This window comes from Crinia signifera, chromosome 2 (genome assembly GCF_055691185.1).
Source record: "Crinia signifera chromosome 2, ASM5569118v1, whole genome shotgun sequence".
In the NCBI taxonomy this organism is placed as follows: domain Eukaryota; kingdom Metazoa; phylum Chordata; class Amphibia; order Anura; family Myobatrachidae; genus Crinia; species Crinia signifera.
In genome coordinates this window covers 316,999,452-317,024,553 of record NC_139218.1, presented here as the reverse complement: position 1 = coordinate 317,024,553, position 25,102 = coordinate 316,999,452, and the positions used below count along the sequence as shown (strand labels likewise).

At 42.9% G+C, this 25,102-nt stretch overlaps 1 protein-coding gene across 8 annotated transcripts in view; it reads left to right on the top strand.

Moving 5' to 3' along the window:
• The window catches only part of ADCY6 (adenylate cyclase 6), a 195,927-nt gene that overhangs the window by 131,065 nt on the left and 39,760 nt on the right, over positions 1 to 25,102 (top strand). For all 8 annotated transcript variants that reach the window (XM_083169056.1, XM_083169057.1, XM_083169060.1 and 5 more), the window contains 7 exons: positions 13,658 to 13,807; positions 14,901 to 15,022; positions 16,993 to 17,104; positions 18,794 to 18,921; positions 20,955 to 21,113; positions 21,282 to 21,423; positions 23,269 to 23,397. In XM_083169056.1, the coding sequence (XP_083025182.1) occupies positions 13,658 to 13,807; positions 14,901 to 15,022; positions 16,993 to 17,104; positions 18,794 to 18,921; positions 20,955 to 21,113; positions 21,282 to 21,423; positions 23,269 to 23,397 (942 nt within the window). The remainder of the gene's footprint in view (positions 1 to 13,657; positions 13,808 to 14,900; positions 15,023 to 16,992; positions 17,105 to 18,793; positions 18,922 to 20,954; positions 21,114 to 21,281; positions 21,424 to 23,268; positions 23,398 to 25,102) is intronic.

The window sequence follows — 25,102 nt, the reverse complement described above, 5'->3', positions numbered from 1 at the left end:
CTGGTTTTCTTGCTGTTTGCCACATTGAGTAGTGCGCAGATCATCTCGGGATCCTGACACCTCTGATATCTTTAATGTTATTATTAGCTGTATATGAGGAGCAGAGCAGCATACCGGTACATCCTGTGGGAGTCTTTGTTTTGATACTGAAGAAATAAAACATTGGGGCGTATTCAACCTTTTCCGCCCATCGCGACATCCGTGCGCACCTGCCGGTGATATTTAATTGTTTTTTCCAGTGACCGTGCTATCATAATAGCAGCTAGCTAACCCCTGGGTGGTGAGCTGAAATGTGCAAAAAGTCACTTGTTTGCTCGCTGAAACAGGACTTTGGCAATGCGCACATTCGTTTTATTGGTTTTAGCCAATATGTGCGGCTAAACCCGACCATAATGAGAGGGATATGCCTGATAAAAACTATAATTTCAATATCGCCCCATTATTATTATTATTATTTTATTTATAAAGTGCCACAAGTGTTTTGCAGCGCCGTACAAAGGAACAGTACAGGGAGACAAAACTTAGCATTACATTGAATAAATAACAGGAATAGATTACAGGTAAAGAGCGCCACAGTTCAATACACATTACAGCTTAAATATAAGTAGTGAGGACTCAATTAACATACTAGTAGAGGTTTGTGGCCAATGATGGAGATGAGTATGTAGACGAAGATGGTCACTGAGTGTTTGAGTATAGGAGAGGTGTGAGTGAAATGTGAAGAGCAGAGGGCTTGGACAACAGGAGGGAAGAGGGCCCTGCTCGGAGGAGCTTACAATCTAGTAGGAAGGGGAAGGTAGGAAGCCCCATGATCTCCCTTCACTTTAGACGGGAGATCGGGCGTGATTAAACATTTGAATACGACCCATTGAATTTAGATGGCATTTTTGAAATTATGTTTTTAACTATAAAATTTATATTTATATGAGCATTGCTACCTGGCAGAACATTGTACAACAGATATCTTCTTGAAACAAGTAGTATTGTAGTAGTTGCAGGTGAGCCAACATGTTCTGATGCCGATGAATGAAATTATTCAGATAATTTTGTATGAGATTGCAAAATGATAAATGTATTGGTTCCAATAAGCTTCTGTATTCTGGATGACGTTCATGCAGACAGTATTGAGCATGGATAGATAGATAGCACGTATTTATAATTTCCCATTACTGGCTGCCTGTCCTAGCAGAATGGCACAGGACCAAGCTCCAGCTGGCTGTGGTTAACCGCTCCTACCACACAGGAAGGTGTAGCTTGTGCAAAGGCCTGGCTGAGAGATCAGTTCACTCCTTTTCTCTCCTCTTTTCTCTTTGTGGAAACTGCCTGCTTCCCACGATTCTCTTCTCATTAATATAGCATTGAGAAATCATTACTCGTGGTGTTTTTGTCCATAATTTGTCTTCTCCTGCTGTTCCTTCATTTTATGTTGAATTAGCCAAGATCCCTTTTACACGTGCATAAGAGCACACGTATGTTGTAAAACATTCACACACGTTCTGGCCAGTAAATATCTCTAAGGGTTTTATTTTGTAGCTGACAATGAATATTCAATAGGAAACCTATAGTAAACAATGCCCTGTGCCTGAGGTCATATTGCAGTTCTGCATGTACACATTACAGACAGAAGCTCAGTCTGCATTCGTTGCCCTGTGCCTGAGGTCATATTGCAGTTCTGCATGTACATATTACATAGTGCTCACTCCAGCATCCCAGGAGGGCAGAGTGTTGGAGGAAAAGGGGCACTTTGAACATGGCGGGGCCCGCACACCAACGTCACGAATGTGGGTGTGCCTGCCCTCCGACGTCACGAATATGAGGGCCTGCCCGGCAACATCATGAATGTACACATTAAAGACAGAAGCTCTGTCTACATGTGTTGCCCTGTACCTGAGGTCATATTGCAGTTCTGCATGTACACATTACAGACAGAAGCTCTGTCTCAGATTTGGTGAAAAACTTGCAATTTAGGGGTAGATGTATGAATGGGCATTGTTTGTTCCTAACTTACTGGTACCGCTTTACCGCATTGTTGAAGAGAAACTGGACCGCGTATCAGCTTCAGGGCCGGATTAAGCGTTGGAGGTGCCCAGGGCACTTAAGACAGGGGGGGGCCTAGTGGAGTGTGGTGGGAGGGTATATTGGATTATGCTGATCTCCCAATATCACCCATTCCAGCTCATGAACCCTCATACCCCTGTGTCTCTGCCTGCACTCCATACTGTCCTGCTTCCATTCTGATTGCCTGGTTCTGTTGCTGCATAAGAGGGGACAGTTTGTGATGACAGTGCACTCTGGTCGGGGGTACAGTATGCCCTGCGTCCCCACCTTAATCTGGCTATGTCAGCAATATGTATTAAGTTTACTAGAGCTAATATGGCAGTGCATTATGTCTCTTTATCAGTGATCCACTTCTGCCACATCAGCCTTCTGGTGACCATGGTAGTAGTGCGTGTGCTCCGTCTCTTTCACTTCCAGTATGCCCAGTGCTTGAGAGCCAGTGCATGCATGTGTCACCTACAGATAGCTCACTGGGCATGCGCAAGATCTCGCTACTCATGCAAGGTCTCCAGTTCGGTTAGGAAAGCTGTAATCACTGTGCAACATACTGTATCTATACTGTGTACAATAGAAAAGATGTAACCACACTGCTACATACTGTATCTATACTATATACAATAGGAAAGATGTAACCACACTGCTACATACTGTATCTATACTGTATACAATAGGAAAGATGTAATCACACTACTACATACTGTATCTATACTATATACAATAGGAAAGATGTAATCACACTACTACATACTGTATCTATACTATATACAATAGGAAAGATGTAATCACACTGCTATACTGTACATTGTATACAATAGGAAAGATGTAATCACACTGCTACGTACTGTATCTATACTATATACAATTGGAAAGATGTAATCACACTACTACATACTGTATCTATACTATATACAATTGGAAAGATGTAATCACACTACTACATACTGTATCTATACTATATACAATAGGAAAGATGTAATCACACCGCTATACTGTACATTGTATACAATAGGAAAGATGTAATCACACTGCTACGTACTGTATCTATACTATATACAATTGGAAAGATGTAATCACACTACTACATACTGTATCTATACTATATACAATAGGAAAGATGTAATCACACTGCTATACTGTACATTGTATACAATAGGAAAGATGTAATTACACTGCTACGTACTGTATCTATACTGTATACAATAGGAAAGATGTAATCACACTGCTACGTACTGTATCTATACTGTATACAATAGGAAAGATGTAATCACACTGCTACGTACATTATCTATTCTATATACAATAGGAAAGATGTAATCACACTGCTACGTACTGGATCTATACTATATACAATAGGAAAGATGTAATCACACTGCTACGTACTGTATCTATACTGTATACAATAGGAAAGATGTAATCACACTGCTACGTACATTATCTATTCTATATACAATAGGAAAGATGTAATCACATTGCTACGTACTGTATACTACATGGAGTTCATGATGTCCCTCTACAGTGATTGTGTATAATTGTTTTTAAATACTTTATTTACATGAACTACAAGAGTATTTGTTACATAATAAAATACATCAAAGGGCGGTATTTATCAAAACATGGAAAGAAATAAAATAAGGCGTCTTTGAAAAATGAGTGTTTTATGTCTCTTCGTGCTTTGCGAAATACCATCCCAGGGGGTAAATTTGCCAAGATCAGCAACCACTCAGATTACTTCTATTGTCTTTTAGAAGGTGCTAACATGCCATCTTCAATAGAACTCCGACCTCAGTAAATTTACCCCTAAAGTTGCCCACACACGGTGCAGTGTGCGATGTGCTCCATGCAATTTGTACTAGATCACATCACATCTAGTTCAAAATGCATGCAATATGCTAACACACCTTGTGCAATTTAGTACAAAATGCACAGAGCACCGTGTGAGGGCACCTTTAGGGGTAAATGTAATGTTCTATTGAAGATGGCATGTTAACAGACAATCAGATTCTACTTCTAATTTATTTAGCACCTACTAGAAGATAATAGATGTCGTCTTATTGGTTGCTATGGGAACTCCCATTTTAGCAAATTTACCCCCTGGGATGGTATTTTGCAAAGACAAGAGACAAAGCACTCGGGGTAAATGTATGAAGCAGTGATAAGGGAGGATAAGTGATTGAGGGTAGATTAATTAAGCTTGGTGAAGTGATAAAGGGGAGTATTCAATCTCCCGCAGCCATCTCCTGACGGGGGGGAGATGGCTGCGGGGCCCTATTCAATTCTGTCTTCCTCGACAGCATTGAGCAGGGGATCTCACAGAACAAGCAGTCAGGCTCGACTTGCCGAGCTCCCGGCCACAGCTTGCCGATTCCCAGACACTTCTGGCGGCCACGTCCCTTTTCTTCCCGCAGCATGTGGGATATTGAATTCCGCCTGCGATTTCTCGGGCGAGCTGACTGAGAACGGGACAGGGTCACGGTTGTCGAGCCAGCTCGACAGCCGTGACCTCACATTGAATACCCCCCAAAATGTCTGGTTGTTATCACCGGCCAATCAGCTCCAACCTGTCATTTTTCAAACCAAGCATGTAACTTCACAGTTAGGAGCTGATTGGCTGGTGATAAAGTACCAGGCACTTTAGCACTTCTCCCTTATCACTGCTTCATACATCTACCCCTCACTTCCTGTCATTTTTCAAAGACATACTTTTTGTACTTTGCAGTGTAATGCGTGTGGGAGCGTGCATCGCAAGGTAAGAAACGCTCCAGGTATGGGCACCTTTAGTGTTGAAAGTGGCTGCAGAGAAGATCCCCTACCACGTCTAACACCCCCCCCCCCCGCAGTATAACCCTAACCTTCCCCTCCCTGCAGCCTAACCCTATGTTCCCCAACTAGAGCCTAAACCTGACACATACTTACCAGTTTGATATCCCCGCTTCTGTAATCCAGCATCGGGATCCTGATGTATTTGGAGTTCCGGTGCCGGTGTGGTGAAGGCAGTCGGGTAGCTGGCGTCGGTATATTGAATGTCAGAATGTGTTAACTGCATCCCTATATTTTACCTTCCAGTGCAATTCATGTTCTCTCTCTGCCCCTCTCCTCGCCTTCTGCATTATTTTTATTTTATTTATTAACAGTTTCTTATATAGCGCAGCATATTCCGTTGCACTTTACATAGGGGACAGTGAAACAACAAAACAGGGTATTTACAGACAGTCAAAATGTAGGAGGGCCCTGCTCGCAGAGCTTACAATCTATATATAACAAGATGTGACAAGATGACTAAAATGCATACTTCTGAGTGCTAGAGTACAGGTTCTCCTGGACCTTTCTTGCCTGTTATCCCCTGTAGGATGTTGCTAAAACTTCCTATATTCAAGCTACAACTAGATGCTTCATTGCTAATACATAGAAGCGGAAAAGTTCAGGTGCCATTTTATTTGTTTGGTTTGAGCAGATTTATCTGTTACAAACCTACAGTATATGGAGAAGATCACCTACCATTGTATGACAATGACCACAGACTAATACAGGTCTGGGCTCTATGACTCTTAAATCAATTCATTGAAACAACCCCAACTTCATAAATTGCACAGTTTTACCTTCACTTATGTTCCTTCATTATCTTCAGCTCATACTCTGTTCAGTACCTTACACATAACTGTGCCCATAGAACTCTCCAAAACTCTCTGGGGTAGATGTGTGAAGCAGTGATAAGGGAGGAGAAGTGATAAAGTGCCTGGTACTTTATCACCGGCCAATCAGCTCCTGACTGTTAAGTAAAAGACTGGATTTAAAAAGGGGCAGTAAGGAGCTGGTGATAAAGTACCAGGCACTTTATCACTTCTCCTCCCTTATCACTGCTTCATACATCTACCCCTCTGTTTCACAGGAACCCAAGCTGGAAATTAGTCAAACACCCCCCCACCCCCCCACCCCCCCCCCCTCCCCTCCCATTTCATTCTTGCAAATGCTAAGGACCTAACACAAATCACATCACTGATACTGTGCTGTTTTTTATAGTCTCTTACAAGAGCTTCTCTCCTTCAGATCTTGGCTGTAATTTGTAAGTTTGCATTTATTTTTAGATTTTTACTTTTAAACAAAAGCATTTCTTATCTGTTTTTGGTTAATACTTAATTTGGAGACTGTTTTCTCTGGTAGCAGATAACGATTGTGCTGTGTAATCATTACATGTAAAATAAGCAAACATTATCGTGGAACACTTCAAAAATATGCTGCCATTTCCTTCCTGTTGTCCAGTAGCAGCGCAGCCTTCCTCATCATGTCACTTTATTAAACACTGAGGCTCTGGGTGTTATACATTTATTGTAGATATGGGTTATACATAGAAGGCAGGCACATAAACAATGTCATAAGCTGGTCCTATACATTAATGTGTGCCTGTTGTTCAATGCCTGATTATCCAATAGGCTGATTACACTGTAGCCTAGGGCCCAGCACTGGGGCAGGCCGGGGGGAAATGAAGGGCTATTTTATTCCATGCTTTGTAGCTAGCACCTGTCCCGATGTACTGTGGACGGTAAAGTTCTTAAGGTTACTGCCAGGTGGCTGTGCCAATGTAACTATGATGGGTCCATTACTAGTACATTGTGCTACAGCGCCAGCTATTCATCCTAAAGCCAACGCCTCCTTCCTACACCACAAGCATTGGGTCCTACATGCCAGTTGTATAACCTTTGTTACATGCACATGGGCAGTATGACTGGCAAGTGACCATACATGTGTGTTTAGCAGCATTACAAGGGGAGCTACAAGTGTATAAGCCTAAAGGTGCCCACACACTATAAAGATGTGGTCATAAATTAGCCTTAAAATGTTTTGTCCTTCCTGGACAAAAGATTCCAGGCAAGCGCACATCTTCACCAAATACTTCTCTTAAGATCCCATGTGCGTTCCTATTGGTCTTTTGCTAAATCTTCTGATCTTTCAAGTGACATGTAAGATCAGAAAATTTAGCAAAAGATCCCCGGGAGCGCGCATCCGATCTAGATTGGCCGTTTTTTGCAGCAAAAAAATTGCTGTAGTGTGTTGGCACCTTTAATCTGACCCTGCTCTTGAGTAGATGCAGTACCTTTGTGGGCTGATTGCAGCCTATGGCCCGTAGTCAATGCGACCGGCGAGCGGGGATTGCAGAAAACAAGTGATCCTCGCTGTTTAACCCCCGCGCCGGCCACTCACTCTATTGAATGTTCCGGGGGAATCCTCGCTGTCAGAGGCTTGTAGCTAATGCAGGGAGTCTGCAGCATTGAATACTGGCCTATGTACTGGCATATCATTTAAAAGGCAACACCAACCTGGTTTAGCCTTTTAAATGATTGCCACTTTAAAAAAAAACTGGGCAGACTTGCCACAGCCTTGCTGACGTCTGCAACTCGCAGGCTAAAATATAATAGTCCCCACTGACTGTTTTGGAACATATGCAAAATTCCTCAGCTATCCAAAAAGAAACAAAAAACAGCTATAACACATTGCTGAATAAATAAGACACTGGATGTAAACTGTAACGAAGTTTAGGCCATGACATTTATTAACAGTTCAACAAATGTAATACATAACTATAAAATATCATAAGAATAATTAACTGAGACAATTACTATTTACACAATAGACAAAGACGTTAAGCTTAGCCAGCTAGCTGTAGCCTTCTAAAGGGCACAATTCATCAGCTGTCCAGAAAGCACTCCTTACAGTTTTAATCTGGGTGAATCCCCCACCAGCCTTGGAAGCTTAATATTCAGGCTGGAATGCCCCCCAAAACATGACGGCCTTTTCAGGCATGCTATTGTATTTAGTTTGCCAATTTATGAGACATGGACTGTGTCCATTATTTATGACAAACCATTAATGTTATCTGCTAAATTGTTGTTCCTAAATGAAAAAATGATAATTATGGGGTATACATTTCTCAATAAGCCTACTGACTATCTTCCTAATCTGTCCAACATAACTAGCACTTTAAAAGCTCAGTCCAGGGGTTCATTTCTGGCAAAGTAAAATCACAGCCATCATACAGGGTAGCTTGGCACGGTACACTCTTGTTGTCTCCTGGATTCAGTATAGTGTTATAATGCAGCTGATGGCATTACCCTCTTGCTGTATAAAATAGCCAATACCTAACTTTGGAATTCAAATTCTTAAATATGAAATTAACATTGAACCAGAAACCTTAACATTATCCTTAACATTATCCTTGCCTACAGATTATTTTCGGACTTGCCTCTTAAACCTAGAACAGGGGCTGATGCAAGTGCGGATTGAACACAACTGTTAAGGACAAGTCGGACCAGTTTGCCCTTGAGCTCCCCACGAGGCTCACTTACGATTTGGCACTTAATGTGCCATTTTTACATGCAATAAATCACATGCGAGCGGGCCGCGGGGTCCGGACATCTGTGATCAGCGGGTTCTGGGCAGTGGTGAGGAGCACGTAGCGGTATATGCAGGGCGTGAAGCGGCTGCTAAAATTTTTAAATTATTTTGAAAAGGCTGGCCAATTATTGTCTGAGAATACTCTCAGCTGATCAGCGGCCTTCCATCTTATTGGCTCGCCCGGCCAGTCTTGTCAAAATATGTTTTTAAATCCAGCAGCCGCTTCCCGCCCCACCGACTGGTATCTGCCGCTACGTGCTCTGTGCTATACGGACCCCGCTGCACACAGGTGTCATTCTACCAATGGCCCCAATGCCTTTCGTAAAAGACTATACAACAGTGCTGTATCTATGAAAAGACCATTGCCAGTCATCTACAGTATAAACACAGATTTCTGTTTGGTTCTGTAATTAACCAATATTTTTTCAGAAGGCAGTCTGAGGGTAGATGTATGAAGCAGTGATAAGGGAGGAGAAGTGCCTGGTACTTTATCACCGGCCAATGAGCTCCTAACTGCCCCTTTTTAAATCCAGCCTGTAACTTTACAGTCAGGAGCTGATTGGCCAGTGATAAAGTACCAGGCACTTTGGGGTAGATGTATGAAACAGTGATAAGGGAGGAGAAGTGATAAAGTGCCTGGTACTTTATCACTGACCAATCAGCTCCCAACTGTCATGTTACAGGCTGGGTTTAAAACTGGACAGTTAGTAGCTGATTGGCCAGTGATAAGTACCAGGCACTTTATCACTTCTCTTCCCTTATCACTGCTTCATACATCTACCCTTTTATCACTTCATCCTTATCACTGCTTCATACATCTACCCCGAATACCATGGCAGCTACCTACCAATTATAATGACAAGACATTCCAAGCAAGTGCCAAGGTCAAATTGTCTTAGCCAGGTACCAATAAAGTTGCGAGATGCAATGACATAATAGAAACAATAAACAATAGAAACAAGAAACATAAAAGAAAATGTAAACCATATCAGCAGATATTTAATTTACCTTTAACCTTGGAGAACCCTACAGACTAATTGACAACAGCCGGAATGCTCATTTTAGTACTGTAATTGTTATCGGAGCACTCACCCTTATGTTCAAGGCATCATCAAACAACAAAGAAGAAACTGAAGCGATTGTCTACAAATGTATGCAGCCCTAGAAAACAGAGAATTTTTATTTTCTTCCTTATATTTTCTGTTTTAACTCTTTGTAATTTTTCCTACACTACTCATTTATGAATTTTTGTTTCCTTTGTTTAAAGTACAGAATTAAAAATATGGATATTAAAGCAAAAACAAATAGAAACAATAAAAAAATATTTACTCTCAGTAAGTTTGCTTGGGTACTTAACATATTTATTTAAAAATCACAAACAACGTCCGTGGCAAACATCACTTGGCTGATCAGGTAAAAGCTCCTGATCACCCGAGGACTGCGTGCCCAGTTAACCCCCCCCCTCCCCCCCCTATGAGCCGAGAGGTCTGCATGCCCCGTACACACTGTACAAAATAGAAATAACTCGGCATATACAGACATACAGTATTTGGGATCAGCAGATAAGTTGCCACCTCTCGATCCAAGACATTTATTGGCTGACGCTTCTTCACTAGATCTGCATACAATCATCGGCCCATACACCCAAGATCTGATGATCAGACAGTGGATTGTATGGGTGTGTACCCAAGTTTATCTTTGCTTTCTAGAACCCTGGTATCTGCTCCCGCCTCTACAAATTGAACACTAAAATCAATCATCACCTAAGTGCACTGTGGCTCCATTAAAGGTGAAACCCAGAACTTTCCTTAGTTGGCTTTGCAGATGATGAAACCTTTTGGGTAACATTATTAATAAGCCTATATTCTTCAAACATTATTTTAATGCGGATTGCCTGCCAATGTCTTGTCTGAAGCTTTCCTCATCGGTGATCCAAAAAGTCCCTGGAAAAACACTGCAGAAAATTTGTTTCTGTAAATCCAGGAAAAGGGGTAAGAGCATTGGCTTCAATCAACTCTGTCCCCTCTATCGAGTCATGTGGCCCCCGCTTAGTGCTATTGAACGTGCTGTGTAATTCAGTGATTTGTATGCCCAAATATAAACATGCTCTTATAGAGTTAACTTGTTGAGTCCCATCAATATGACGGCCTCATCACTGGGATTGTTTTTACTTTCACTTTGAGCTTCGACCGTTTTTAGCTCACAAACTCTCTACCCCACCCCCATTCCCGATCTGCTCCTACCTTCAATCTCTGTCTTCACAGCTCCCTCTCTCCAAATCCAGCAAGTTTGAAACACATCAGTGTTCCTGCAAAACTTGCTTTCAATTTTGCACAGACAATCGACAGAAGGGTTGGGATCGCATACCAAAGCGGGCAGTATGCAATTACCGCAGTTGTACAGCATAAAAGACTGTGCACAGCACCTTTTACCAGCGTTGGAGCGGTTACACCCGCCTGGACTCAGGACAATGCTAGGCCATGCCCCTAGGGCAGTGGTTCCCAAACTGTGTGCCGTGGCTCCCTGGGGTGCCTCAGGACACTTGCAGGGGTGCCCCAGGTTGGTGGTCCAGGACCAATTCAAATTATTTATGGTTCATTTTTTATGGGCAAAACCAGTGCTGGTGGCTGCCAATCATAATATGTGTACAAACAGATGCTAATCCTGCCCTTTACCACATAACTGACCCTAAGGGTCGCATATAAACCCAATCTAATTCATTTTTTGGAGGCGTAGGGGTGCCATGAAAAAACTCCGATACTCTCTAGGGTGCCGTGATTCAAAAAAGATTGGGAACCCCTGCCCTAGGGTGATAATTGTATGCCGCTCTCTTTGGGATGTGATCTCAACCCTTCTGTCGATGTGCAATAAAATGTTACTTTTAAACTGCACTATGGAGCACCCTTTCCTTTTGTTTTAGATTTTTTTTTCTGCCTGTTGGATTCAGGATACCCTGCGGAGTTGATTACGGGGCAGTCGGTTCTAATTAAACCTGAGTGCAACATAGAACTCTCTTCTTACCTATTGTGGAAACCACACTTGCTGGGACGATTGGTTCCTTATGAGACTTTGCTGAATATTAACTCTTTAGGGACTTTTTTCTAGTTCCTTATTTGACATTAATAAATATTAACACTTTGCGCAAAGTTTTTTTGTTTGTGCGTGTATATATATATATATATAAACAAAAGGGTGTGGCCTCCGTTATGCGCTAGTTCAATCCAATATAAAGCTGCCCCTCTGATAAGACTCTCCTGTTAGTGAGAGACACAATACAACCATACACCAAAATATTATCAGAGTGCGCTCAACAAGTATCACCTTACTTGACCCAATAAAATATTGTCCTAAAAACATGATCTACCCATCACACTTAATGTAACCAATGTTTGTAAATGTTCAGATTGAACCGTAGAATTTGTTCAGGAAAGTAGTCTTTTATTAAAAACCAACCCACCGCGTTTCATCAAACGACTTTATCAGGGGCGTGGCTATAGGTCAGGGGTGGGGAACCTCAGGCCCTGGGGCCGTATGCGGCCCCCGTAGCCTTCTGAGTGGCCCTCCCACCCACCAGGTGGCTTTGCCGGGAGTCGAGTAAAGGGTAATTCTCGCGAGAGGTCGGTAGTTCTCGCAAGATTCCTCTTAAATCAACAGCAACTGGAGACTGTCAGTCCTATTCAGCGGCAGCCGCCAAAGCGTGGGACGGCTGCAGCAGGACAATTTGTAAGAGACATTTTTACATATGGGCCCCGAAGGATTTTTTCCCTATACAAACGGCCCTTGGCACAAAAAAGGTTCCCCACCCCAGCTATAGGTGATACAGAAAGAAGAGAAAGGGCGAACTATGAACATCATATATATATATATATATACTCTAGTTGACCAGAGTGCCATAACGCAACAGGGTCTCTAAGTAGACTATTTGTTTATACCTCTTCATACCTCCATGGATTGCAACTTTTTTTGCTCCACTAAGGCAGACTTCTCAAGTAGAGAGGCTGATTAATTGCAAGCTCTTCAGTAAAATGTCGTAACAGGCTTCAGAAAACAGCTGCTATCAGAGAAATGTGCTGCTTGGCGCACGTTATTACATGGCCTCTTCAGGACAATATATTAGTGTTGTAGTTACCATGAATCCTTGGCGGAATCAGAGGAGCAGAGGAAAATTTCCTAAACAAAATAAATGTAGTGTGTGCTATGCAAGTCTTAATGGCATAAAGTGCTTTGTGTAATATAAAACATTGGTTTTACTTATTTAAAGTCTGTTGCATATACACATAGAAGGTAAGGTACAGACTGCAGCATTTTACTCACTCTCTCACTATTCATAAAATGTGAAATAATATATTGTACAATGAAAACGAACAGCTAATGTTATTGTGTACTTTGTGGGAAGTGTAACTTGTGGGCAAATTGCTGGCTGTATGTAGTCTGCAGGGATATTTGACATGTGTTGAAAAGTAAAAGTCAGAGGATATAAGGCCTCCTGGGAAAACATATGTTGTCCTTGTTGCTGGTGGGAACGAAATGTGGCACGTGCAGTGCTACAGGAGATACTCAGGAGTCTGAAGAAATATGAAACCTTGTGCGTGCGTGTGTGTAGTGTGATAGTTGTAAGCTGCACTCGGACAGGGTCTGATGTGAATGAACGATATTTCCTCTGCAGAGCGCTGCGTATTGTCTTCATGTTATCAGAGATGACACTGTTGGGGTATGAGGGGAAGGCTCCTCCGCAGTGTTAGAGAGCCAGGTGCTGCATTGTTACATTCTCATGCAACTCTCGGCTCCTGTCACGGATGACAATCTGGCAGTGATGGAAGAGTCTCCAGGGGTAGCCCTTTCTCAATGGGAGTTCTGGGCAGAGTCATTTGATTGGGGGCTTGCTGCAAGACCATGCCCCCTTCTGCAGGATCATGCCCCAATATTGAGACAATGGGTTCTCATGAGGCCTTTCCCCTCACAACAAGGTTATACCCACAAATTGAGACATATGATTACTTTATACTAGGCCGCAAACTCCTTTTGTACATGCTCGCCAAAGAATCCGTATACCAAACCCAGTGACCTCCACATGTTGCATAACTAATAATACATAACTGTTTTAGAATGTGACTGGAAAGCCTTCAACAGGAATATGTTCCTATACCCTCAGAAAATGTATAGTACCTGGCTGTTTGTGTCCTAAGTTTTCTACACTTTTTTTTTTCCCCAGCTAAGCGCCAACGTGCTGATCTTCCTCTGCACAAACATCATTGGCATTTGCACCCATTACCCAGCAGAGGTGTCCCAGAGACAAGCATTCCAAGAAACCAGGGGCTACATCCAGGCCAGGCAGCACCTGCAGAGAGAGAACCAGCAGCAGGTTAGTGTCCAATGCATATGTGCCATAGCAGGTGAGTGGCAATACGGTCACTAGGTCGAGCACTAAAGGACAACAGGGCTTAGGTCGACACATGAAATATGTCGACATGGATAAGGTCGGAAGGTCGACACAAACATTAGGTCATCAATGGAATGGTCGACAGTCAAGAGGTCGACATGAGTTTTTTTTTTTCACTTTTTTTTTTAGCCGACTTGTGTCGACAGGCGCTATTTCATACCCTACCATCTACTAGGGCGTGAAGGCAGAATATAATAGTGTGTATGTGCTATATCATTTGTCTGGGAGTTTGAGGGATATCGTTGATGACATCGGATCTTTTGCCTGTCGTCAGGCAGCAGGATAATGTGTAACGGCCCATACACACTGGGCGACTTTGAGCTGAAAGTTGCTCAAAACAGCAGCCGCCCAGTGTGTATGGCCGTCGATGAGCGCTGCTGCGCGCTTCCGCAACATCGCTGGGAAAGCCACTCATCTGCTGGTTATACCGCTATGCAACGCCGTCCTCCCCCCCTCCGTCGGCGCCGGGCAGGGGGAAAGCCGCTCAGTGTGTATGCACTGAGCGGTTTTCCCCGCAGCGATGACAGCGGTCATCGCTGTCCATGCACGCTGGGCATAGTGTGTATGGACCTTAAGACTACGGTGTTCTAGCTGTGACAACAAAAGCTGCAGTTTTCAAATAACATTAAATGGTCACTTAATGACCCTTTTTAATCCTTTTGAATAGTTAGGCCCCTAAACTGTTAAGCCCCCCATACAGTATAAGACTTCTCCGAGGGGAGAAATCCTATGTAATGCCCATTGAAACTTCTGGGAGCTTCCTGGGGCGGCAGGATTACATACGATATATCGTATGCGGTCCTTTTGCATACCATATATTGTATGCGTTCCCATTCACCGGGTAGGCTGTCCGGATCGAAGGTCGGACGTGCAGCTAATCGGATCTAATGTCAAACACATGCGATTTGGCCACTTTTCACCTGACTTCTTGGCCCAATCCATATGCCCAGCTTTAGTTCTCATTATAAAGTGTATTAATCATCCATGACCGTCTCTGCTCTCCCATGTACTGTAGGAGCGCCTCCTGTTGTCTGTGTTACCCCGCCATGTTGCAATGGAAATGAAAGAGGATATCAACACCAAAAAAGAGGACATGATGTTCCACAAAATCTACATACAGAAACATGACAACGTCAGGTAAATGTACAGCTCCGTTTTTCCCCCCATAAAAGTAGATCTCACTATCTGGAATATACAGTTTCTAGGTTGTGATTTTAACTGTAAAACAGAGTAGAGTAATGCTATAAAAGTTATCATATTCTGGTTAATGAGATGAAAGAAAAAAATAAGAAACCGTTTTAAAATAAATAAATAAAAAAGGATTATATGAGATTTCAGCTTTTGAAGAACACTTTTAGTGTACGCACAGTGGAGGCAGTGGATTTCTTAACTCTCCATCTTGCTTCAGTAATGTTACTCGTTGCTACTGAATTGACTTCTCTTGCATAATGGTCTAGGACAGTGATGGCTAACCTTGACACTCGAGCTGTTGTTGATCTACACATCCCAGCATGCCATGCATCAGTTTTAGCATGACCAAAAAGCAAAACTGTAGCAGAGCATGCTGGGATGTGTAGTTCAACAACAGCTGGAGTGTCAATGTTAGCCATCACTGGTCTAGGCCAGTGGTTCTCAACCTCGGTCCTCAAGTACCCCCACCAGTTCACGTTTTCCAGGTCACCAGGCAGGTGCACGGGTGCACTCATTACTCACTGACACATTTTAAACAATCCACAGGTGGAGCTATTTATGTCACTTGTGATTCTGTGTGGAGATCTGTAAACTGTGCACTGTTGGGGGTATTTGAGGACCGAGGTTGAGAACCACTGGTCTAGGCCACCTTAAGTACACAACTGGTAACACTTAATAAATAATAATAATGATCTGTAAACTTACTTGCAATACTGGCTTGAATGACTGGAGAAGATTTAGTATTTTGAATATGTTTTACAATCCTAGGAACAAGGTTTACCTCTGTATTTTCCCTATACATTGTAAGCAGGACCCTCCTACCTTTTGACTGTCTGTAAATACCCTGTTTGTTGTATCACTGTCTCCTTTGTAAAGCGCAACGGAATATGCTGCGCTATATAAGAAACTGTAAATAAATAAATATCATAAGAATCAATAGAGCTATGGTATTTTGAGCTGAAATCTCCATGCTTGCTGACCATTTCCAGTACAATGCAGCCCTTTTGTAATGCTCTCCTCACCGTCCTCGCTTGATCCCAACTGGCTCCTCTCCAATCTGTCCTCAACTCTGCAACCAGGCTTATCTTCCTCTCCCGCTGCTCTAATTCTGCCACTCCCCTTCAACAAAATCTGCATTGGCTCCCATTCCCCTACAGAATCCTCTTCAAACACCTCACACTCACATACAGGGCCATCTCTAATTTCATTGCTCCATATATCTCTAACCTTATCTCCATTCATACACCCTCCCGCCCTCTACGGTCAGCTGATGACTGTCGTGTCTCCTCCAGCCTGATCACTGCTTCCCATGATGGAGTACAGGACTTTGCCCGTGCTGCACCACTTCAGTTGAACGCACTCCCTCACTCCATTAGACTCTCCACGATCTTGCAAAGCTTCAAACGGGCACTGAAAACTCACCTCTTCATCAAAGCGTACCCTTCCACTGCATAAACCAGCTGGTTCTCCGACCCCTAGCTGGTTCTCTGGCCTGTTAACATCCTGCTATCTAACCACCACCCACTTGCTTGCACCTTTGTTAATCTGTCTGTCTCCCCTTCCTACTAGATTGTAAACTCCTCCAAGCAGGGCCCTCTTCCCTGCTGTTGTCAAAGCCCACTTCTCTTCACTTTTCACTCACAGCTCTCCTATACTCAAACCATCAGTGACCTTCTTCGTCTGCATACTCATCTCCATCATTGGCCTCAAGCCTCTAGTTGTATGACGATTCAGTCCTCACTACTTATATTTAAGCTGTAATGTGTATTGAACTGTGGCGCTCTTTATTTGTACTCTATTTTCGTTATGTGTTTTGTCTCCCTGTACCGTTTCTTTGTACGGCGCTGCGAAACACTTGTGGCGCCTTTATAAATAAAATTTAATAATAATAATACCCCTGTTTTATGTCCTTGCAGTATCCTGTTTGCTGACATTGAGGGCTTCACAAGCTTGGCATCCCAGTGCACAGCCCAGGAACTAGTCATGACTCTGAATGAACTATTTGCACGTTTTGATAAGTTGGCAGCAGTAAGTACCCTGTATTAGTTCTAGGGGCAAGGTCCCACATCATAGAATATGCTTCATTCGCTCATTTTTGCATTCATCTCATAGGGATGTGAGCAAACCTGAGCAATGTTTACCTTTAAACACAATTTGAAAGAAATGTAATAGGTGAATTTGCTATAGAACCTCGCGGCCAATGAAATTGTATCCTTAAAGTGGGACTTTTCTGTTTTAAACCATTTATTTCACTCATTGCCCCTTTGATAACCCTCCCAAGTGTGCGCCTATGGTCTCACAGCAAGCTTAGACCCAACAGTTACAAAGACAGTAAATTTATGGCTGAATAATAAATTGTGCCACACACAGACTGCAGCTATTCCAAATGGCTGAGTATGAGAGAGGCCCCCTGGCGAGGTTTGGCACGCGGCTCCTCTCTCATAAACAAAATACAAACATTGTCCTTAGTTGCATACAATTCTAAAATGTAAACCCTCCCTTGGAGTTTGTTCTTGTATATTATGTGGTCTAACTAATTCTGTTACTGAGTCATCGTGTACTGATCTGTTGTTTATACTTTCCTTATAAAACGTTTTATAGATTTGAGATCGTGCTGAGCTTTTTAAATAGTACCTATGTCCAATCAAAAATTAAATTACATTTTCTACCTCTACCCTATTAAAGGGAACAATATTACAGGTGACGTTCTCTGCATGAAAGAAAATGCAAGTTCTCAGTATGATATTTATTAAGGTTCATACACACTGGGCACTATGCCCAGCGTGTATGGACAGCAATGATGTCAATCACCGCTGCGGGGAAAGCCACTCAGTGCATACACACTGAGCGGCTTTCCCCCTTCCCGGTGCCGACGGAGGGGGGAGGAAGGCGTTGCATAGTGCAGAGCTATGCAAAGCCGTCCTCAACGCCACTCATCTGCTGGTATTACCAGCAGATGAACGGCTTTCCCGGCGATGATGTGGGAGCGCTCATCGCTGGGGCATACACACTGGGCAGCTTTGAGCTGAAATCCGCTGAAACAGGCAGTTTTGAGCGGCTTTCAGCTCAAAGCCACCCAGTGTGTATGGGCCTTTACACAAAGCAATAATGCCATATGTATAAAAGCAGAAAACAAACAATTCTTAAGGGGCATACACACAGGAAGATGTTCCTGCACAATGATGTATCAGCGATGTGTGCTGAGCGATCTGTCAGGGCCAGTGTTCTCCGGTGAGAACACTGTCCCAGACCGGCGATTTAACTAGATTTATCCTGCATGCTGGATATTAATCGCCGGGGAGGTAGTGATGTGCGCGCCCGCGCGTCACTATCACTATGACCCTTACACAAGGAGCACTGTAGTCTAATTTGGTGAGATCGCTTAGAAAATGCCCTGAATCACCCCGTGTGTAGGTCCCAATAGTTCTTGTCACCACTACAAATCTATATTTATCTATCTGAGCAAAAGCACAAGGAATTAGTTTTTATTATAATTAAAGCATTTTTGCTTGCAGGTCAGCATCATGGATTCTCTAATTCATGGCACCAACCTGCAAGTTTACATGTTTGATCAAAATATGAACTAATTCCTTGTGCTTTTGCTTAGCTATATACACATACTGTAGCTATATATCAGCTGCCTGTATTGCAATGAGTAATAATTACTTTTCCTCAGTCTGATCTGTTAGAATATAATTTATCTCATACTCATTTTAGGAGAACCACTGTTTGCGTATAAAGATCTTGGGGGATTGTTACTATTGCGTCTCTGGATTGCCGGAAGCCCGCGCTGATCACGCTCACTGCTGTGTGGAGATGGGAGTTGACATGATAGAAGCCATCTCGTGAGTGGATCTCTACTTGAAGTATATCTGCACGTAGTTTACATAGGTGTACTGTGTATATCTTCATTTCTTCTTCGGGTTCCATGGTCCCACAGGATGACATTGTGGTTGTAGGCCAGTTCAGAGGACCTTGGCACAAATCAGCGAAGCTTTCAGGTTTCCCAGGAGCACAGTTCCTCTACCATATAACCCCGCCTCCATGCCTAGCTCATCAGTTTTTTGTTGGTGCCAGCAGGAAGCTGGAGCACCTTTATTTTCCCAAAGACGTTTTTTTTTTTCTTCTGGTTTTACACTGAGCAGCGTTACCGCTGCTGGGCTGCCTGCCTGCAGCACAGTCAGTCACATTGACGACAGCGCGGCAGCTCCAACCCCTACCGGCGCCGAAACTCCCCCACGACCCTGGTCAAGAGGGTTATGCAGCAAGGTCTTCCGCCGTATCTCTCACCCCGCATCTCCTGCCGCCTGCACCCCCCCACCGGTGGAGTGGCGTGGCAGTAGCGGCCGCATCACCCCCATCCCCACCTGGGGCATGCCGGTGCCAGCCCTGCTTGTGCTAGTCTGTTTTTTCTCTCTTTACATGCTTATTACTGTCACTTGTTTCATATACCTCTGAGTCAGAAGAATTAGAGGTTTATCCTCTTTAGTCACATACTGCTGTGTTATTACTCTAGGTTTTCCAATCAAGACTATACCTATTGTTTATATTACCTCCATGTTTGTCTGTTCTCAACATGACGGGGTAAACGGGGGCGTACTCAGACAGTCTCCCTTGCTCTTATCATGTAAGGCTTGTGCTGCAGGCCTGTCTGAGCAGGATGTTATCCAGGAGGGGTTATGTGTCAATTGCTTTATCTCCCCTGGCCAATCCTCTGCCCTGGTGGCTGTACAGGAGCCTCCTTGGACAGCCTTTCAGCAGCTTCTGGGCACCTTAGTAGATCGCCTTCAGCCCCCTGTAATTACACCCACTGTACAGGCTCCTCCACCATGGGTAGATACCCTGACGACCATGGTGCAAACCTTGACACTACGGGAGATGAGAATGATGATAATGGGGATGAAGATGATGACAAAGCTGATGGGATTTACGGGGATCCCACTCTTCCAGAGTTAGGGACACCTGTAGTACAAGTGGATATGGCAGATGTACCAGCTCTTATTAACTCAATACGGCTAGTGCTCTTATCTGACACTGATGAGTCTGAGCCAATGGCAAAGCCCAGGGATGTTTTAAAAAAACAAAAGGTTATCAAAGCCCAATTCCCACATTCGGACCACTTATTGGAGATCCGTACTGACCAATGGGAGGCTTTGGGCAACAAATCCTCTTTTTCTAAGAGAGTTCTAGCCAGATACCCCTTGCCACCAGAAGATTGCAAATTGTGGGAAGCTCCTCCCCCCGGTAGATTCCCATGTTACAAAACATGAAACAAAGTTTGTGTACAATCTCTGGCACTGAATATAAATGCTAAGCAATGATTTTCTTGCACATATTTAGTGCCAGTTGCATATCATGTCCTCAGCTGCCTCAAGTAGGTTTTTAGCAAGAAAAATATAACAAAATGCAGTCTTCAAGGTACCATAACGGTCCATGTTTTTGTTATCTCAATGCTTGGCCACAGGTCACTTAATTAGTACCTCAGTCAATTTGATTTAACCATCTGTGCTGAGTCACGAATATTGTTAAAACCTGCACTATTACATTGCCTTGAGGACCATGTGTGTGTGGTAATTTAAGTGCTGGGTTGTGATTTTTGCACATTACGTGCTTAGACACAAACAATTAGATTCAGCATTATCCCAAAAAATGTTTTGCTTTGTCCTTTGGTCAACACTGGTGAGAATGGCTGAAATATAACTTTCTTATAAAAAGTTTGATGTCTCAATGAAATACAGATAGAAATATGATCTGTGTGTGCTTGTAGATATTGCAGTTAGCATTTGATGCCTCGTTCCCTGTTTTCAGTAATCTGCAATGTACTGATATAAATCAGATTATAACAAGTCTTTGCCTTTCTCACAATCTCTTCCATAAGGCTAGTTCGAGAAGTAACTGGTGTAAATGTGAACATGCGAGTGGGAATACATAGTGGACGAGTCCACTGTGGTGTCCTTGGCCTACGCAAGTGGCAGTTCGATGTCTGGTCTAACGATGTGACTCTTGCCAATCACATGGAAGCTGGTGGCAAAGCCGGGTGAGTGAATAGAATGTTGCCCTATTTCTTCTTACCTCAATAGTGTGGAGTCATAAGGGAGGATTCTGTTGATTATATCGGTGGAAAACATAGGTAGACATTCACGCTATATGTAAAAGTTCTGTTGTGTCTCAGTATTCAAAACGTGCTATTTTGCTCACCACACAGACGAATACACATAACAAGTGCTACTTTAAATTACCTGAATGGAGATTATGAGGTAGAACCTGGGCATGGAGGTGAGAGGAACGCGTATCTGAAGGAACATGACATCAAAACCTTCCTTGTGACCGGATGCAGCCAAAAGAGGGTGAGTGTTTAGGCCTTTTCTGTCCCAACAGCTCATGGAATGAGTTGAAGTGTAATCTACTTTACTTACATTGTCTAAAATACATTTTACTAGAGCAGAAAAATAATAATAATGTAGACAGTGCTTAAGGTTGACAGTTTCAAAATGTTGACATGACATGGCAAGGGTTTACACACATATGGTTACACATGTTTTATGAGGGTTTTAAATTATTTTTCAACTTGTGCTTCATTTACCATCCATATGGACTACGATTGGGAATAGAAACCTGTACTCAGCGCAACGGTGTGCGGCACCTTGCCTGATGCATAAGTGAGCCAGCTTAGGGTATATGTGTGCAACAAATGAGGTCACATATGATAAAACAGAGAAAATTACACCCAAAAGAAAAAAAGTTGTGTTGAATTTTTTTTGTGTCGACCATTTCTATATCGACTGTTTGTACTTGCGGACTTTTTCTGCTGTCTACCTTTTTCCTTGATGCATGTTGACCTAATGACTATCTAAATTACTCTAGATCTTCTATACCATACCCATACTGAGAATGTTATAACAAGCACCTTTGTTTTTGTTCTTTTGTCTATAACCCTCTTACATGTTACCTTGTAAGAGTGAAGCTCTCTTCACTATTACATTTACAATGAATAGTAACTTATGTGTAAATACATAACATTGACATTTTAGCGTAAGTATTCTAAATACAAAACATTTGTGTATGTCCCTTCACTGTTTACTAGGTGATAGTAAGTCCCCCCCATCCCCACACACACACACACGCACACCTGGGCTATAGCTATCAAAACTATAAAATGACGGCATTTATGTCCAGTCTAGCGCTGTCCATTTCTCACAGTCAGCAAATGTACCATATGTCAGTATTGCTCAGCGGTCTTCATCTTAGCAGTTTTCTTGTTTCTATTTAAAATACACTTCAAAATTTCCTTTCACTTGTTGCTGACTTATTTGGTATTTTTATGCAGGTAGACTTTGGTTAACATTTAACCGTGTAATGAAGGCGTCTTTAATTCTTTGATCATGTTGAGCGGAGTTCCATAATTCCACAAAGAAAAGAGATCCTCTGGTACTTATGTAGTATCTGGGCTGCCGATTTCTAAATCGGGTACATCGCATCGCATCGCATGCGACCATCGGATGCGATGCGATGCGATGCGATGACCCGATTTTTCCATAGGAATCAATGTTAAAATGGACTGAGTCCATTTTAACATGGAATTCAATGGGAAAAAGGGGTCCTTTTCATACCCCTACTATCCAAGTGGGCATGGAGTTGGATATAAACCTGTGGCGAGCGTAGCGAGCCACCGAGCCCGAAGCGTGGCGAGCGTAGCGAGCCCCGCGAGGGGACACAGAATACCGTCCCCTCGCGGGGCTCGCTTCGCTCGCCACGCTTCGGGCTCGGTGGCTCGCTGCGCTCGCCACAGGTTTATATCCAACTCCATGCCCACTTGGATAGTAGGGGTATGAAAAGGACCCCTTTTTCCCATTGAATTCCATGTTAAAATGGACTCAGTCCATTTTAACATTGATTCCTATGGAAAAATCGGGTCATCGCATCCGATGGTCGCATGCGATGCGATGCGATGCGATGCGATATCGCATCGCATCGCATCTGATTGTATGCCTTAACTTAAGGCATACAATCAAAAAATCGGCAGCCCAGATACTACATAAGTACCGATCCTCTTTTGCTACACTTACTGTAAATCTGAATTCTATATCCTAAGATGAGCAGGAAGACAGTGTGGCAGTGTATGTTTTGTAGTCTTCACAGTATGCTTTATTTAAAATGTACTTAGAGTAATTGATATGTCTCCTTACACATAGAAAGAGGAAAAAGCCATGCTGGCAAAACTACAGCGAGCACGAGCGAACTCAAACGAGTGTCTTACCCGTGTCTGGGTACCTGAGAGAACTTTTCCTCGCAACAAAGGTTCAAAGGCTTTCCGACAAATGGTGAGTGTTAAACAAGTAACTGCTGGGAAATAGTTGTTGGGTATTATTGAACCAAAGTAACAATATGCTAAAATAACCAAGGACTAATTGTATAAAGGGCAACCATCATGGCCCCTTCTAGTGCCAGACTCACACAGTATTGTACACTGCTTTAGGGGGCTGCATATAAAAATCAGTGATCTGGGGGCACTGTAAGTACTTACTCATACCCATGAATACATCACGGGTAATTGGATTTCTCCCATATTACTGGTAAGAAAGGAACAGCCAAGTGGTGGGAAACTGTCACTGCCAACGACTCTCCAAGACTCGATGAAGAACCTCCTTGTAAAGGTGCCCATACACTAGTAAGATTTATCTTCAGATCTGGCTGGTTGGAACAAAAACATGGTTATGGATGAGTGTCAGTTTTCCAGCATTTCCAAGCAAATGGTCAAATTGCTCTCATCCATAACCATATTTTTGTTCCAACGAGACAGATCTGCAGATAAATCTGCGTGTGTATGGCCACCTTTACACTGGATACTTTGTGCAGTGTTTAGGCAACAAAATGAGATGGTAAGATTAAATTGCATTAAAACAAAAGTGTCTTTTAGTGCTGTGTAACACAAGCTAAATCTGGGTCTGCTATAATAAGGCCTAGTGCTGAGCGATCTATCCGGGATCTGACTAGATTTATGTAGCATGCAGGATCTTAATCGGCCGGCTATAGCGACGTGCGGGACAGCGTGTTGCTATGGCCCGTACACATGGAGCGATGTAGGGACATTTCCTAAGAGATCTAGTCAGAGCGCTTAGAAAATGGTCTGAAGTCACCCCGTGTGTAGACCACTCACCATTTTACTCTCTTAAATATAGGTAACAGAAATATAATATTACAAACAAATGATTGTTAGATTTTTTCATGCAGCCAGATTTAAAGCTGCAATATCTTTAAAGACCTAACAAATGTCACTGTGTAAAAAGTTGTCTCATAGCCTATTGCAGGCCTGACCAACCTGTGACTCTCCAGTTATTGTGAAACTACACATCCCAACATACCTTGCTACAGTATTGCTATTGGGAATGCTAAAACTGTGGCATGGTATGCTTTGATGTATGCTTTCACAACAGCTGGAGAGCCACAGGTTGGCTAGGCCTGACCTCCTACGTTCCCATCTTCATTTTGTGCTCCTTTAGCTGCACCAGCACAGAGTATTTCAGGAACTATTTGTGGTTATCTTCATTAAGACAAAGGCCTGTCCAGTAGAGAAACTATGGCCCATATGTCATAGAATACAATATGTCGGCAATGCAGCTGCTACATTGAAACAGCAGTTTGGTTTTACCGTAAACATTTTTTGCTTTAACTGTTGTTGCTGCTTCTATCTCACCGGCAATTATATTTGGGCCTATGTTGGACACAAGAACCATAATATGCACAGTAACGCCAACTGGATAAGTGATTCCATAAACCGCTTGCTTGGAATTGAAGGCAACAACTTTTAAATAAGGAATCTGTCAGGCTTGCCAAATATCTATTTTCCAAATAAACCTTTAAACATACCAGTGATTAAGCATACAGGCTGCAGCAAATCAAGAGGAATGTGCAGTCTTATTATAAGTGATGTGACAGCGAAGCTGCGTTGTTTGTGGATTCTGTAACCTCACACAGACTGCTGACTTTCCCAAGGACTGAGCGTGAGAGAGGCCTCCCGGGGAGGGT